This window comes from Neopelma chrysocephalum, unplaced genomic scaffold, assembly GCF_003984885.1.
Source record: "Neopelma chrysocephalum unplaced genomic scaffold, ASM398488v2 Primary Assembly neopelma1_200, whole genome shotgun sequence".
NCBI lineage: Eukaryota > Metazoa > Chordata > Aves > Passeriformes > Pipridae > Neopelma > Neopelma chrysocephalum.
In genome coordinates, this window is record NW_020897862.1 from 2,358,176 (window position 1) to 2,375,109 (window position 16,934).

Sequence of the window (16,934 nt, forward strand, 5' to 3'; positions counted from 1 at the left end):
TATATCTGCAGTGTTACTTTTCCAGAAAGTCGACCCTCAAGTAGCAGTGGTGTGTTATGGGATCCCAGCTGGGAACAGCACATGGTCTGTACAGCGGTAACAAGAAGAGCTTTGTAAAAGTGCACACAACACCAAAACAAACAAAAAACCCTCCAGAACCATGAAGCTGTTTACATCTGCAATGTACGTGACATATGGAGAAACACAAGAAACATGAAACGCAGGGAAAGTCCCTTCTCCAGTAAGTTGGTTCTGAAGGTGCTGGTATCAGAGGTTTCTAAGGGATGTATTTCTGTTCATCAAGGTTGGGGAACGTTCTTCCAAGCTGTTGAATAAGCCATTCTGCCTTTTGTGCCCCTGCTGCCTCACTTTTTAACGGGATGAGCATATCTGAGGCACAACAAAGATGCCACAGACATTGCAAATGTTTTCTTTTGGCATGATCTCCCAGGTAAAAAGCAGGAGGAAGCCAAGAAGTGAAGAACAGTTATCCCAGGTAGGCAGTTCTAATCCTGTAAGGATCACAAGCTGTCAGTAATTGCAGCAACAATGACACAGGCAGCACCTGGGCAGAAGGAGTCCAACTGCTCAGTGGTATTAGAGGAATTAACAATCTCTAGCAACATTTTTCAGAGCAGGAATTTAATAATGTGGAGTCAAGAGGTACTCCTAAGAACAAGTTCCTGCATAAAGTTATTTCAAGAAGCTAAAAAAGCCGTCAGCCGCTCCTGTGAAGTTCTTCAGCTGGTCCCTCCTCTCCCCAGGCTGAGAGAACTGTGGGCAATTGCTGCCCTCTACAAGCTGCTCTGCACATAGCACAGCTCCCACTCATGGAGCTGGAATGATGCCTTTATCCCACCTTGATCCTGCAACCAATTTTTTCAAGGGGAAATTATCAAGTATTAAGTATTTCCTAACTGTGTGCCAGTGTGTTTTTCCAGTGTCTCAAAGCACTGTAACTTCCATTTTACCTTCAGTGAGAGATGTGGAATCTCTGGGAAGTCAAACCATACCTAACACCAAAGAAGACTCTGACCTAACTCCCTGTACTAGAATTTCCTTGTGTGTTTTGTAAAGAACTTACAGTACTGCAACTATTATAAAACAAAGTCTTCTCCCAGAAATGTTGGTTTGGAATTGCTTTCAGAGCTCTTCTCTGCACAAATGCACAGAAAAGATTATAAACTACTAACTCACCTCCCTGTCAGTGACACAGGACTGTCCCTGTCCTGGTTGTGCCACCTCACCCACTGCTCTGAAGTGTCATTTAACCAGAACATTTTGTACAGGCTCATGGGGCTTTGGCCTGTGACTACTGCAAGTTTCTAGCTCTCATGAATTAACATGTAATGCTACGGCACCAATTATATCCCAAACTATTATAGTCCACCCTCTTTTAAAATTGGGATTTAAAGGAATTCCAAACAAACTTTCCCATTGACCTCAAATGGGCAATTTAACTTGGTATGACAGTGTTTCTTTAACTGTGCTCAGTAAGTAAATTTGCATCTGTGCACTTTGCACATATTAATATATTTGTCTAAATCAAAAGAGTAAAGGGAATTGACAGATTAAGTGAGTGTACTTTGCACCAACGACAGAAGAAGTCAATGAACACCCAGAAGAAAGAGAGAAAAATGGACAAAAAACCAATAATCTCGAACTTCTCAGAAGGTCAAACCCAGAGAGCCCTGCTCAGTAAATCACAGAGCTCTCTGCAGCAAACCAAGGGATGCTGTGCCAGGCAGTCACACACCTCTGGCTCCCTGCTCGTGGCCCAGTAAACCCAAAACCTGCACTGCAATTACCCTGCACGGCCTGATGGAATTATTGTCCAGCCCTGGGAACCCCCAGCAGCACATCCAGGACCTCCCCAAACCAAGTGCAGCATCATCACACACGAGGTTCCTGCCTGGCCCGAGGTCACTGAGCTCATGGTCTCTCCTCCTCTCCTGCTGACAGTAAATTATCCTGACTAATGTTTCACTGGGGGCTGTAAGTTAGTTGCCTACTGACTCTGGCTGTCTGGAAATCCCCTCTGGATAGATTTACTTTTAGAGAATCGTTCAGTGTAGCCACCACTGCGAACAAACCCACTGTGGCAGACGGAAAATTTGTACAGTAAACAGGTATAAATCCTGTCTCCAACAATAGAGGGTGGAGAAAAAGGAAAGCAGAAGCTTTCCTCCAGCACACTCCAGTCCCTCACATCATTTCTGGAAACAAAAGTTCTTCCAAAAAAGAAAAAAAAAATCACAATTTTCTACGAATCTGGACTAGAAACTCTGATCTTCAAAACAAAAGATAAGGATATTACAAGGTATTCCTTGAGTAAGAATGTGTTCTGAAAACAAAGTAGGAGTTTTTCAGTGAAAATACCATTCCTGTCTTCATTTCCAACAACAATTTCAGGCAAAGAAAAACTTCCAAAAATTCTCACTTAACTCGTGTTCTGTAGGGTTTGACAGGGCAGAAAGAGCATCTCCTACTTCATAAGAAGAAGGACGTGGATTCTCAATTTGCCCAAAGATTTTTTCATAAAAAGCAGATTCTGATTACTCTTAACAAACATGAGCCCTGACAAGCTCTCTCAGATCTCATGGCACAGCTCTGTAGTCTCTCCTCCTTCCCACTCATGGTTTTGCTCACATTGTTAAAGACAATGCTGTTGTTAGCGTTGGGCTCCATCAACTTCTAATTACACCAGTTAAAAGTAGTCAAAATCTCAATTGCAAAGCTCCTTCCTCAGAAAGCTAAATGAAATTCTCTGTACTCACAGTCTACTTGAGAGAAAGCTTAACAGATCAGACAAGGTGCAAAATGAGACAACAAAACAGAAAGGATCTAATAATTCTACTGTCTGTCACTTGGTGCAGTGTACTTTACTGATGTTTGCACAAAAAGGGGTGTTAAAAGTATTCTGGCCATTATCGTGACCCTTAAATATTTGAAAATCAGTTTAACAAAGGGTGGGGAAAAGCCACAAGGGCTCCAGCACATTCCAACAAACTCTACACTAATTGCTAGAGAGGCAGCAGTAATTCTTGCTACCTTGTACCCTTCAACAGCCCGTAAAAAAGGGAATAAAATGTCCATATTTCAGAGCTAACTGCTCTCATCTGCAGCAAGAAAAAGAAACAGCACATGCTAAAAAAAAAAAGAAGTTAAATTATCCTACTAAAGAAAATACCCTGCTCCTCATATCATGATCCAGGGATTTCAGAACTTAGTGAGCAACTAAGAGAGTTTTACATTCACAACCAGTACTGTTATATTTACAAGTAGTACTTCTTCCAGCAAGGGAATGAGTATGTTTTGTGTCAGGGAAAAAAACCACCCAAACAAAGAAGCAGCATGTGGAAAGGCCTCTGTTTCCTTAGGTTATCCCTAGGATCCAGGCTCCTGTTGGAGGCACTCACAAGTACAACCTGCAGAGCTGCAAATTGGGCTGCAGCAGATTCAGCAGAAAGCAAACGCCAACAGCAAACATATTCAAGCTCTTGAAAACACCTCAAAAGCAGCACAGGCTGGTTAAAAAGCTACAAGACTCTGCTAGGGAGAGACAAAACAAGCTAAAAAGATTACTTAATTACACTGAGGAGAGATATTAGAAACAATGGGGAAACAAGGGAAATCAAGATTCCAGAAGAAAAGGGGATTCTCCAACAGTTTAACCTCACTGAAAGGGGTTTTGTCCTGTGTAGTTAAATCCTTTGCACATCCCAGGACTTTGCTTTGAGTGGCTGTAAAAAGACAAACCTATTCCAATTCCACAAGTGTTCAGAGCTTATCAGAGATGGCTGCTCCGAACAGCCGGGGACGATAAGCCGGACTCAAGGAGAAGCTGATCCCGCGCTGACGGTGACAAAGGTGGCTGTAAACAGCAGCAGAGCGAGATGCTGACACTCCGGGAACACAAGGTTACACTTCCCACCCTGGAGCTACACGGCAGATTTTAATGGGCCAAGACCAACAGCCGGGAAATGAGTGTCCGCTCTGCCGCAGGAATTACAGCCCTGCCCAGCCCCCGCCGGCTCATCCCCCGCTGCCGGGGCTCCCACACCGTGACCTCTCTCCAGGGAGTGTTCTTCAGTGGCACGGTTTATTGTGAGGACACTGGATAACTCAGGGGATTAATGGCATGGACGTGGAGTCCCTTATCTCCTTTTGGTGGTTCAAAACATCAGAAGTGGGTGGGACAAAAGCAGTTCGGGATGTGACAGGAGTTTGTAGGGCTGTAACAAGGTATCCTGGAGGACCCAACCGCAGGACACAGAATGATGTGTCAGACTGTCTGCTACAGGACCTTGCAGAATGCTGAAATCCTTGGGCAAACAACCAGGAATCATGGCTTCTCCTGGAGGAGTCCAGAGTAGGCAGCAGACAGTGCCCCAGAGCACAGAGCAGAAGGTATTTAGCACCTTGCAGGATACAGTGTCCATTGGAATCAGAAATACAGTACAAACCCAGCTTTAATCCATAACATTTGCTGATACCATGCAAGGTGGTTTAACCCTACTGCTTTCTCACCCTCGTGTGCTGGTATGTTCCAAACAGGTCTCAGCCCTGTCACCAATCAAACCAAAACAGGTGAGGGGGTGCAGAGCAGAATTTGGCCATGAGGCTCTTTTCTCCCTCCTCTGGACTCTGCAACTGCTTCACACCAAACCTGAAGCCAGGGATGATATCCCTGAGCACGTGGGTTCCCCACACAGCCCCATTTGCTGGATTCCTGCCACAGTTTGCTCTGGGGCTTCCATAAACACTTTTATGACAGGGCACCATGTGCCTGCAGGTCTGTTTTATGGACCAAGATGTCCTGGGTGTGTGGAGGGCACTGAGCACAATCCTGGCTACAGGGAAGCCCCAGCAGGGTGGTGGAAGTCAGGTCATCTGGCTCACAGAGCTGCACTGCTCATTTAATAAGGCGTCCACAGAGGAGCAGCTGGAAGCAATAATGACTCCTAAACAAATGTGACAAAGACTATGAGAGTTTATTATTTTTAAAAAAAAACCAATTAACGAAAAAATAAGGAGGAAACCTCAACCTTTCAAAGGGCTCTAATTAGCTCAAGTGTAAGACTCACCATGGTGAGAGTAAAGTTAATGTTGGAGTTCTTTGAGTGTACAAATAATTTTATGTAGTAGGAATATCCACCCAAACAGAAAGACAAACAACTGCTTTGTGCTTCCTCTGAGCAATTCTGCAGTCACATATACAGTAAGAAATTAATGAAATCAAAGGTAATGGTAGAACCTGCCCTGAGAAAGAACAAGCTGTTGACCAGCACAGGTTGTGATGATCTGCTGCCTGCTATGACCTTCCCAAGGGAGGATGAGGGGATAATCAAACCCCTCAAAAGCAAACCACCAAATCCATCACAAGGCACACAGTGCCCATAACAACTCCAGGGAATTTCACAGACAGATATCCATGCAATTATGGGATGGCACAGTGTTACCAGACACAGAGATTGCCAGTGCAGAGTCCACAAACAGCCCTTTCATTTTACTGACCCTTCCCAGTTCACAACCTTTGCTCACATCTTTCTCCTTTAAAAACCATCTCCAGGTAAGAGTTACATGGTAAAAACACTTTGATGTGGCCAGTGCCATGAGTATTTCAGTGTTCTCCCTGCAAGCCCCTTGTATTCACCATGATCAACAAATGAAAGCCAGAGAAGAAACTCAGTTAGAGATTTACATATTTAGGACCATAACATTGGCTAAGAATTTTGGCAAGGTTTTGACTGAGTTATAGGTGGCTAAAGAGGAAGGAAAGAAAGAAAAACAAGGTTGTAAAAAACAACATACTGCAGCTCCAGGACTAGTGGCTCAATTCCCACTCTGCGTCACCATAAAAGAGCAAACAAAACAGGGTTCTCTTACTTATCATCATACACAAAAAATCCCAGAGCCCTTTCCAAAATGCTTCTGGAGTAAAAACATTGGATCACATGCACTGCCAGCTGACAAACACTTCTAAGCTCACTCTGAGTGCCTCTGAATATAAAGACAGTGTGAATGAGGTCTCTGAGCAGCAGAGGGGTTTTTATTAGACAATAGCACCAAGAATTCAGTTTAAATTATGCTGCCCAAGGCTTTCTTCAAACTCTTTCCTAAATAAGCATTGAACAAGAGCACACACTGCACTCAGTGAGGACAGGCAGTCTGTGCTCAAGGCCAGCACAGTGGCCCAGCTGAGCTGTGTCTAACCCCAGCAGATGGGAGGTGATGGCTTTGGGTCACAACTCAGAGAACAGCAAGGCCACCTACAGCAGTTTACACCTTTTCCACAAAGCACCAGCTCCTCAGAAAAGCAAAACAACGGATGAAAAAAGATGCAGCAAAGAGAACAACTCATGTGTATTATGTTATCATAAGGAAATCCTATATTGCCTCTTGAGGGACTCACCAGCGGCTCCCGAGACGCGGCGTTTTCAGTGGCAGGGCAGGAGCCAGCCTGGAACACAAACACAACAGTGAGCTCACATTGCCACCCCATGGACACCCTGAGAAACACTGCCGGGGAGGAGCCCTGTGAGCAGGAGTTAGGGGGACACACTTGTCTCTGCTGTGAAGGACTGAAGGCTGAGAGGTCAGAAGCATAGAAAAAAAAATGCTAATTCCACAGTCCCCATTTAAAACAAGAGAATTCACAGAATCTGCAGAACTCATTTGAGGGAGCCAGCAGTGAGAGCCAGGGAGACTCCTGAGAGATGGCATGAAAGCAGTGGTCACCCAAACCCAAATTCTGAAATACCTCTCCCATTTCCATGATCTACTAATGCACCCTTTGTTTTCTGCACTATTCTTATCAAGATTTCAAAACAACAATGACTTAACTAAACCTCACAAACTGTCGCAGTACCAGGACCATCCCTGTTTCCCACACATAATTAAGAGATGAAGTTTTAGTGCAGGTGCTGAACACTTTACCTTGCACACCAGGACAAGTGGTGAACAGGAGGAAAGAGGAACCATTTGATTAAAGCAGGACAGGCAGCCAAAGACTGGACTAGACTTGAAGCTCCAGAGCTTCCACTCTCCAGGCTCACCTGCAGTTTTGCTTGTATTCACTCACTTCTCAAGAACAGGCACAGCACTTCCACACAGTCCCATGTTTTACAGAACTCCTCTCTGGGCTTCTCTTCATTGCCAAAAAAGCCCAGCAGTTTGATCTCTGTGTAACTCGAATGTATCAGCTCTCACAAGGTAGAGACACTTCAGTTTTACCATAAAATAAATTTATCTTGGTCAACAATCTGCTTTCAAACAGGATCCACCTGATGTTAGGATGGTATAAGCCATGTTGCCTCCACCTGAGGTGTTTTATCTCAGCAGAGGTAGCACATAGTTGTGACTTCAATGGTGAAAAAATGCACTTTGATTAGTAATGAAGACAACTTTTGAGGCCCAGTTCGAGAAAAGGGAACCCATTCATTAAGTTCAGCATCAAGGTCCTTAAGTGACCTTCGACTCTATTCATTACTTTTATTCAATATACCAAACCTTCAAAGTATTTCAAGTTTGGGTTTCTTTCCCATCTACAAATTACAGCAAAAAAAATATATATAAAACCAAGTTTTTACCACAAGAGGGTGCCAGAAATTCAAATATCCTGCAACTCCTCTGCTCCCAGACAAGGATCATCACCAGGGCCCAGCCAGACCTCACAGCTGGGCAGGGATTCCCTGGGATCACTTGACATTACCACTGCAAATATCAGCTTCAACACCACCCTGCAGTCACACAGTGAGAGCAAGAAAAGGGCACTTCTCCCTGTCACTGGCTTTACATGCACAGAACATCTGCTTTCAAATCTGTCTCAGCTGGATGAAAGAAAAATGATGAACAGCCTCAAGATCCATCCACTCCTCTAAAAATATGGAAAATGTGAGAATCAACACAAGAATATGGCTTGCATGATTTATTAGTAAGCTACTGAACCTGTTTAGGTTGTGGATAAACTTATTTGGTGTGTGTGCTCTGTTTTATTCCTTCAGCCAAATCCCACGACTAACACAGATATCTTGCTATGGCCAATACTCTAAAATATTGGGGCCTGATTCACAGCACACACAGTCAGAGAAAAGATTCTCCTCAAATTCAGTGAGCACAGGGTCAGAACTGCTTAGAAGAGGAAGAGCAGCACAGATAAAATCTGTCTCGAACAATTCAGAAAAGTACCTATAACTGTAAACTACTATTTCCATGGAATTGTTCCATCAAGCCACTTACATTAAGTGCTGAATTTTCTAAGAATACATGTATTGTGCTCTTCTGTAGCAAGCTTCAAGGAAAAATCAAAGCATTTGAACTACTTAAGCTGACTTTGCAAAGAGAAAAACTACAGATGTGTGGTGCAAACAGTAAAGGCACAATAGAAGAGAGAAAGAAACCACTCCTGAATTCACATCCTCAGAAAATCCCCACAGCATCCTAAGGACTAGAGCTCCTGCCCTAAGGAGCTGCTCTAGTATTTATGGACTGTCACCCCACACAGAATTTGGCCAACCTGGGAAATTCCCCAAAGAAGGATCTGAAACAAAGTCCAAGTTGCTGTGAGAAAGCATGATAATTATATTGACAGGAAGAGTCTTGATCCAGAAGACAAATGCTCACCAGTTCTGCCACGTGCTGGCACATTCCCTGGTGGCACCTACAGGACAAGGTGCCAAGGATCATTTATGGTCCTTGGACTGCGTTGTCCAAAGCTACCAACACTTAAAGTGAGATCTGCATTTCCCTTCCAGCCAGATTTCCAAGCACAAGGCAAAGGAACTAGTGCTGTAAGGCAGGGAACTGTCACCCTCTGGAACATGTTAGCTCTGGGACAAGTCAGGGAAGAGCCCATCCTTTCCAGCAACAGCCTGTGTTTAATGAAAACGAGGGACATTCCACTCCAGAGACCACTTACCCTCACCAGGGAAACCATCCTTTCAGGCACAGAATCCAGAGGCTGAACAGCCAAGAGCTGCAGCCAAGTGGGGAGGAAAATTCACCTGTACACTGGCTAACAATGCAACTGGGGAATTAAGTCTCTGGAGCAACAAATCAGCCATCTTCCAACACCTTTGAAATATGCTTTAACTACTTCCTTACACAAAGAAAACACCCAGCGACGTGGAAGACTCAACCCAAAAGGGGTATATGAAGCTTTAGCAAGAAAAACAAGATTTGGTTCCCCACTAAACCATGAGAACTTCACCAAGAAATCAGTTATTCTGTTCACAGGCTACACCGTCATCCTGCTGCTACAAAGAACAGTAACAGAGAGACAGGATCTTTTCTTCCGCTTATTTTTACTAAAGGCCCAAGGAAGATGATTTCTAAACAAAACAAAGTATTTTAAAATCCCTGGTAGAAATCTTTATTGCCTTTAGAACATAATTCTATCTCTGTAAATGATTTCATTTGAGCTGCAACGCTCCCCCCGTCCCCACAGTGCTTGAGGCAATATATTAATTCATGAGAATGAGAAAATTAAACCAAGTAAAACAGATAATAAGCCATAAGACATCTGACACTCCCTTTCCAGCATCTAAACTAACTCGATTTGTAATAGAAAACATGATGGGACCCAAACATAAACAAGTTAAGCAAGGCAGTGCCACCACTCATGCTGAAAGCCTGGCAATAAATAAAGGAACATCACCAGTGGCAGAAAGCAAATATTTTATTAGATTCTCTAAACGTTTAGTGTGCAATGGGGACAACTTTCCACAGGCCTTGATAACAGTGACAGAACTGCCAGGGTTGTGTAAAAGGAGTGGTGTTTACACTCTGTGAGACTAACAGAGAGATTTTCACTGGTTTGTTTAATTCCTAAATTGTCCCCTTGAGAATTCACCTACTGTGCTATGTATGGTTCAGTCACACCCCCTTCTTCCTGCCAGAGCTACAAGATTCTCTCAAATCCCATCCAAGCCCACGGAGTTTGAGAGCACTGAGCAGTTCCCAGAGTTCTGGATGAGGGATGTGCAGCAGTGGGAGATGGTGGTGGGGCCATCTGTGCTCAGCAGGCACCCCCAGCCCCGGGCACTCAGAGCAGCCCCCCTGCCCCTCCCAGGCACAGGGGGGAGGGAGGGAAGCTCCTGTAGGAGCAGAGCTGCTCCTGGGGCTGTGTGTGCAGGGGGCAGTGTCAGTGTGTGACCCTGCAGCTGAACTCCAGCGGTGCCTCCAGGCCTGAGGGACGGCAGAGCCAGAGCTGTCCTTGGAACAAACTGCCACTGGTGAAGTCGGGCCAGGAGCCAAAGGGGGTGCAAGGAACTTGTTGTTGCCTGAGAATCCAGTATTCCTGCAAGAACTGGGACAGAATCCAGCAGGGCAGTTATCCAGTTAACTGACCGTTTTCACCCAGGGTGCCTCCAGATCCCCTCCCTCCTCAGAGGAGCCCACACAGAGTGGGCTTTCTGTGGTGCACAGGTCTCTCTGCAGCCTGGCTGTTCTCCTCATCCCAAATTCTTCCTGACTTACAGAGCAGCACAGGCATTAACTCCACTTTACTCTGTACAGCCCATAGCTGAAAAACTCTCCATGTTACACAACAGGTGGGAGTTACCATTCCCATTTTTCACTATGGACAGTTCCAGAGGGTTGGAACTGGGTGATCTTTAAGGTCCCTTCTGACCCAAACCATTCCATGACCCTTCATGTCCTTAACTTTAAAACTGAGGGGGTTCTCTGGCTACATTTCTGAGGTTCATTAAAAAGCAAGACTTTTCCACTTGCAAACACCAAGCCTTCTCTTGAGCTACAGCAACACTAAATAAACGTTTGCTAAAAAAGGGTGCAAGGGGAGGATACAATATCTGAGCTCAAGAGAACCTCAATGTTTCTCAGGTAACCACATCTGCCAGTTAAACAGATTTCTTCCTCAGCAAGTGCCAACCCTGCAGACTGCCCAAGTATTTTCAGGTCTCCTCACTCTGAAAGCATTCCCTGGAGGTGTGAGGGATGGACTGGAACACCTGCACCTCACTCTGGGACTGATGAAAGCACCTGGGTAATGCAAAGCTGCCCAGCCTCCTGAGAGTTTGGTAACTTGGCCTTTCACAACCCAGACCTGTGCTGGTTACCCAAGAGCACGGACTTTATGTAATTTTATTTCCATTTCAGTTTAGTTTAACAGTGTTCCCTACAAACTCGGCCCCCTCAGTCCAAAATGAAAGGATCAGCAGAGAGGTTCATGGTGAATTAGCCAAATCTGGGCAGATTTGAGAGACTGCACATAAAACTGTGTCCCTGGCAGACTTTGCTCTATTTTCTCCCCAGTTGCTCAAACAGCCAGACAAGACCTTTCCCCTCCCTCCTGGGGGCACCAAAAGAACTTTCCCAAATTCCCCTGGCACCACTTCTCAGGAGCCTGTTTGGGACACAGGGGAGGTGAGAGAGGTCCAGGAGGTCACTGAATTTGAGGAGGGTTGAGTTTGCAATGGAATACAAGTGACCCTGGATCATCAGCAACACAATACAAGTGACAGGAACCTACACTAGGCACACCTACATCAAACCTATCCCATGGAATCAAGGCTGGAAGAGACCTTTAACAATATATTCCAAATACTACTACATCACACTTTCCTTCTCCTCTCTGGCTACTCCATTCATTTCATGCCCCAGTTTAAAAATATCTTACGCTTTTAGTGTTTCGTGAGCACTCAAACCACTGCTCTTTGGCTCTCCCCGCTCAGTGTCTGACAGCACATCTGACACCAGTTTCTTACGGCACATTTGTCACTGTTTTGCCCTTTCACGCTCCTGGCTCCAGGATCCCCCTCCCTCCCTCGCAGGTGCGAGGCAGAGGCAGTATTTTGTCTGACTCCTCACAGAATCCCAGAACATTCCGACTTTGAAGGGGCCGACAAGGACCATCGAGTCCAACCCTCCGCCCTGCACAGGGCTCCACCTCACTTCGTACCCACCTGGCACACCGCGTCCTTTCTTCCCAGCCGTGTTTGCATTTATTTCTCCCTTTATTCACACGCTTTACGACTTTCACATCCACAGCCCCTCAATGCCACCGCGCCCGTGCCCAGGGCCCGGCCTGCTCCAGCCAGCCCCGCACAGCCCCCGCTCGCAGAGGGCAGGGATCCTCGGTGCAGCAGGGCCCCCGCGGTGCCCGGGGGGTGTGTCCGGAGCCCCTCGGAGCCCCTTGAAGCCCCCCAGGGCCCCCGGCCCGGCCCGGCCCCTCAGACCCCCCTCACCTGCCCCGGCTGCTCCGCTCGCTCCGCCGCCGCCATCTTCCCAGGCGTGCCCAATCCACCCCCGAGCGCGCGATGCAGCGCCCTCCCCTCCCGCAGGCACGGCGAGCCGAGCGCCGGCGCATCGCTGCGCCCCGCAGGGCATCCGCGGGTGCCGTGAGCTGCCGGGAGCGGCCGGTCTCAGCCGGGGCACGCGGGCCGTGTCCCTGCCCTTCCCGGCAGGAGCGCCTTCCCTGCCTGCGGAAGCATCGCCCGGAGCCAAGCGATGGCGGCGCGGCTGAAGCGCTGCGTGGTGCGGCGGCGGGACGGGCCGGAGCAGCACGGCGTAGCCGCGTCCTGCCTGCGGGAGCTGCGGGACAAGGGTGAGCCCGGCGGTCCCGGGACAAGGTGCGGGGGGCCCAGTGGGAGCCCCGGGGATCCCGGACCCTCCCGCGATGCTGGGCTGAGCCCCCGGGGCTCCGGGGGCGCTTCGCAGCGGAGGATGCGAGGGGAGGTGGGAACGAGCATCGGGAAGTGCTTCCACTGACCGCGGGCGGCCCGGTGCCTGTGCCGAGGTTTGCACCGGGAAACAGCCGCTGTCCTGCAGTGAGGACCAGGGGAAATGGCCTTAAACTGACACTGGGGAGATTCGGATTAAAGATTAGGAAAACATTGGGTGGTCAGGCATTGGAGTAGGTTGCCCAGGGAGGTGGTGGAGTCACCATCGCTGGGGGTGTTCAGGACGTGTCTGGATCTGGTACTGGGTGATGGTTTAGGGGTTACAGTGGCAGTGCTGGGTGATGGTTGGACTGGATGATCCTAAAGGTCTCTTCCAACCTTGATGATTCCATGATTCTAATGTTAATTTCTGGAGGGAGGCACGTGTGTTTGTGCTAAAAAAGAGCTGATGTGCAGATCTGTGAGGAGACAGGTCTGGGCTCCAGCCTCAGTCTCTGAGAGTTGCCTGTGCCTTGCGCCGGGGGTAATTAAAAGGCAGTGCTGTGTCACTTTTGTCATTTAATTAAAGTTTTTTTTCTGTTGTGCAGCTTGTGGTGTTCTGGCCATTGACAAGGCCAGGGAGCCCATCACCTTGGTGCTGGCAGAAGATGGGACCATTGTGGATGATGAGGATTACTTCTTGTGTTTGCCACCTAACACCAAGTTTGTGGCACTGGCCAAGGATGAGAAATGGTCCGGCAAAAGCTTAGGTAGGCTGTGGGTGAGGGAGCATGGGAGGGGAGGGTGTCTGGAATACACCTGGTGACATTAGGCTGTCTCAGGTGGATCAGGAGGGACCCAGGAAGCTGATGACTCTTGTGTCAGACAGTGGAACATCCTGGCTCTCGGGGGCTGCAGATGAAGTGGACAGTGCTGCGGAGAAGTGGAAGCAGCTGGCCAGGCAGCTGAAGGGTGACCTGTCCAATATCATCCTGATGTCTGAAGAAGACCTCCAGGTACAGTGGGGAAACCCCCAATCCCTGTCCTTGGCTCTGCCCATCATCCATTCATCTCAGGAGAGAACAGAATCAGTAAATGAGATCTTGGGCTTAATTCAGCTGCTGCTGTTTTCCTGTTGGTGCCAGAGTCAAATCTCTTGTGTAGGGGAAACACTCAAGTGTCTGAGGAGTGTGCTCTTAACCCTGACTGTCCCTGGATGCCTTTTGGCTTCTGGTAAAGAATGGTGGCTTCACAAGAAACCTTGTGGGCCACGCTGGGTTTCAGGAGGGCTGGTCCCCGCTGTTAGCACTGCATTCAGTGCCATGGAATGAGTTGCTCAGCACTGGCATTGTTTTCAGGTGCTGATTGATGTGCCACGTTCAGACCTGGCAGAAGAACTTGCCCAAAGTGAAACCAAAACCCAGGTGCTGCAGGACACCCTGCAGCAGGTGCTGGACAGAAGAGAAGAGGAGCGTCAGTCAAGGCAGCTCTTGGAGCTCTACCTGGAGGCCTTGAAAACTGAAGACAGTGTCTTAGGCAAAGTAGCAGGTAGGGAGCACTGGGATGCTGGAGGAGCTTCCCAGGGATGCCTGAAATAGTTGGTGGAATAAATAAGGTGGAGTGAAGGACTGGAGTGAGTCATTTGCTCAGCAGCTGTTAGTGGGGTTGATGCAAGAGCTGGTTTAGTGTATATGGTGTGAGAATTCTCTGACCAGGTGAGAGAATTCTCACAATGCCTGAAAGTAAAATACTGGGAGAAAAGCTTAAATCACATAGGCATTATGGATTTCTTAAGTTAGAGGATAACCTAGATAAGATGCATATTTTATTAATCTCACACCATCAAAGCAGTCCAGGCCACTTTTCCTGTCCTGTGTTTGTCAGGGACTATATTGACTCTGCTCCCTTTCAGAACCTCAGGCTGCACCAAGGAAGGAGATGGATGTGGTTGACACAGGTACCAGCAGCACAGGCACTCCAGCCAAAACAGCCCTCAGTGACCAGATCCTTGCTGCTCTGAGGGAGAAACCTGCTCCAGAGCTCTGCTTGGACAGTCAGGACCTAGAGGTGGGTGAGAATGACACAACCATATCCAGGGAGGTATCTGGAAAGAGAGGCTGTAGGGGAAGCTGTCCTTGCTCCTGGAGGCTCTGATGTCAGTAGATCTCAGTCTCAGCGTGGTGAGATTGAATCTATTTCTCTCCCTCAGTATCTCTACCCCCTGCTTGCAGCCCCTCCGTGTCAGCCAGCTGACAGTGTTTCACATCCTCCAAAAAGCCACAAAATACTCTTGGGTTTGGTCTCTGACAAATCATAGTCAGCTGTGGTGGTTTTTTGTATGCAGAGGCATCTAGCTATACTTCTGTTATACATCTCAAATGAACAACTTGTTATTTTTGAAAACTGTAAACAAACCCACAGCTGGGAAAGTCCAGCTAAACTGTAACCACTATAGGAAGGTGTTCTTCCAAGCTGTGACCTGGCTACTGTTGCTTTTCCCTGCTGTGGAAACTAAGTAGCTGCTGTTTGTTCCCTTGAACATCTGAACAGAGCTTCAAGCTCTGAGCGTTGGCAGAACACTGGAAATCCAGTGGCCCATGGAATAGGTGATGAAAGCTGGGAACATTCTCAGTTCCAAAGTGCCAGCGCTAAACAGGTGCCTCATTCCTGCTGTTGTTCATGTGGGCAGAGGGTCGGGGTGGGGGAGTCAGTGGAAAAGACTTAGAAATCTGCTTTCCTACAGCTGGTGCTGAAGGAAGACAGAGCAGCCCTGGCCTCGGCTCTGGGGTGGGACAAGCAGAAGGCTGGAGCTCTGCAGGAAGCCTGTGACCAGGAGCTCTCCAAGCGCCTCCAGCAAGTGCAGACCCTGCATTCCCTGCGGAGTACGTCCAAGGGCAAGAAAACCCTGCCCTGGGGGGACTGGCCCAGCTCAAAACGCAAAAAATGACACTGCCCTGCTGCTGGCAGCTCAGCTCCTGCTTCTGCATTAGAATCCATACCAGCAAAGACACGTCCTGGGAGCCAGAGCTTGCACAGGTCATACTGTGCTCTGGCTATAGACAAGGGAAATCTGCACATTGTCCTGAGGCTTAGACTCCTGGGATGATTCAAATCATGTGTGACCAAAGGGATTTTGACGTTTTGCAGAATACTGGAACAATGGTATTGCTAAACACAGCATGTAAGGGTTCAGCTTTGCAAACATGGTTGGGAGCCAGAAGCTTCCATCTGATCCTGGTGGCTGCAGCTCCTGAGGCCCTGGGCAGTTTGCTTACCTTGTCCCCCCACCATTTCCAGTGTAAAGGGTGGAAGATCTCTGAGAGACACTTTGAGGCACAGCTGTGAACAGGGCAGAGGGTTTAACCAGCTGCTGCCTGGCTCTGAGCTCCAGCTTGGGATCTAGGAACTTGAATTCTCAGGCTGATTTTACCAATTAAAGTAAATTCAAAGTCCTTTCACTTCAGAGCTTTTTCTTGGGTGCTGTGTAAAAACTAACTGGTAAAACACAGCAAAGGTGGAAATAATTGCTTTGTAGGGCTGTGTGACAGAAGACTTGTATTTGGCCTGCTGTGTTATTCTCCTAATCATGAGTGTAGCATCATGATGCTTTTGTATTAACTGGCTTATTTTTAAATTTCTTAAAGTCTTTTCTTCTAATATCAATAAAAGCTTTTTATCTCACTGTTGGGCTAGTTTTGATATTTCCACCAGCTGCTATAACTAATGTGCTGAATTCTTCTAAAAGAAATCTCACCCCTGAAAGTGGAACAGTCTGGGATGGGGGAAAGGGAGGGTATTGAAGAACCATTGTGTGAAATTTCCCCCACAGAGGTGGGGATTCATGATATTCCCGTGTTCTGCACCACAGCACCTGATTTTATTTGATCAATACTGGATAGTTACAGCCTACAAAAGGCATGGGATTTTCCCTATCACTCCTGCTTAAAAGCACAAATACAGAGCAAGAATGAAAGGCTGCACAAGAGCAGTGCTCTTTTTCCACTGTGTCATGTATAGCCAAGTGACTCAAGTCTAGAAAGTGCACTCTTTTTTCAAACACAGAGCAAAGCTACACCTAGAACTGCTCAAGTGCAATCAGAAATATTCTGTCATCCAGTACCTTCTTTATCCTGGGGTAGTGTTTAATATATCAGTCTAACTAAAATGAGAAGCTGATGATCATAAACTTGGTTTGGAGGAGTTGTCCTAAGCTGAATCCTGCAGGAAGGAATAAGTGACTTCAAGGAAGAGTCTGTCTCATGAATCAAGGGCTGAGCAAGAGAAACAGTGTTCAAGTCTTTCCTCTCTTGA

The 16,934-nt window shown here is 47.3% G+C and overlaps 2 protein-coding genes across 2 annotated transcripts in view; one reads left to right on the forward strand and one right to left on the reverse strand.

The window, feature by feature from the left end:
• Nucleotides 1-12,265, reverse strand: part of PEX14 (peroxisomal biogenesis factor 14) — a 72,061-nt gene extending 59,796 nt beyond the window's left edge. The window contains exons 1-2 of the mRNA XM_027703054.1: nt 12,210-12,265; nt 6,416-6,463 (exon numbers count right to left, since the gene is read on the reverse strand). Coding sequence (XP_027558855.1) covers nt 6,416-6,463; nt 12,210-12,245 — 84 coding nt within the window. The 5' untranslated portion in view covers nt 12,246-12,265. The remainder of the gene's footprint in view (nt 1-6,415; nt 6,464-12,209) is intronic.
• Nucleotides 12,266-12,359: 94 nt separating this feature from the next.
• On the forward strand, nt 12,360-16,300 carry DFFA (DNA fragmentation factor subunit alpha). The gene is made up of 6 exons (XM_027703055.1): nt 12,360-12,568; nt 13,232-13,393; nt 13,509-13,639; nt 13,982-14,171; nt 14,536-14,690; nt 15,367-16,300. Exons 1-6 carry the CDS (start codon nt 12,472-12,474, stop codon nt 15,568-15,570), a joined length of 939 nt encoding a protein of 312 aa, XP_027558856.1. The 5' UTR covers nt 12,360-12,471; the 3' UTR covers nt 15,571-16,300.
• Nucleotides 16,301-16,934: the final 634 nt, after the last annotated feature.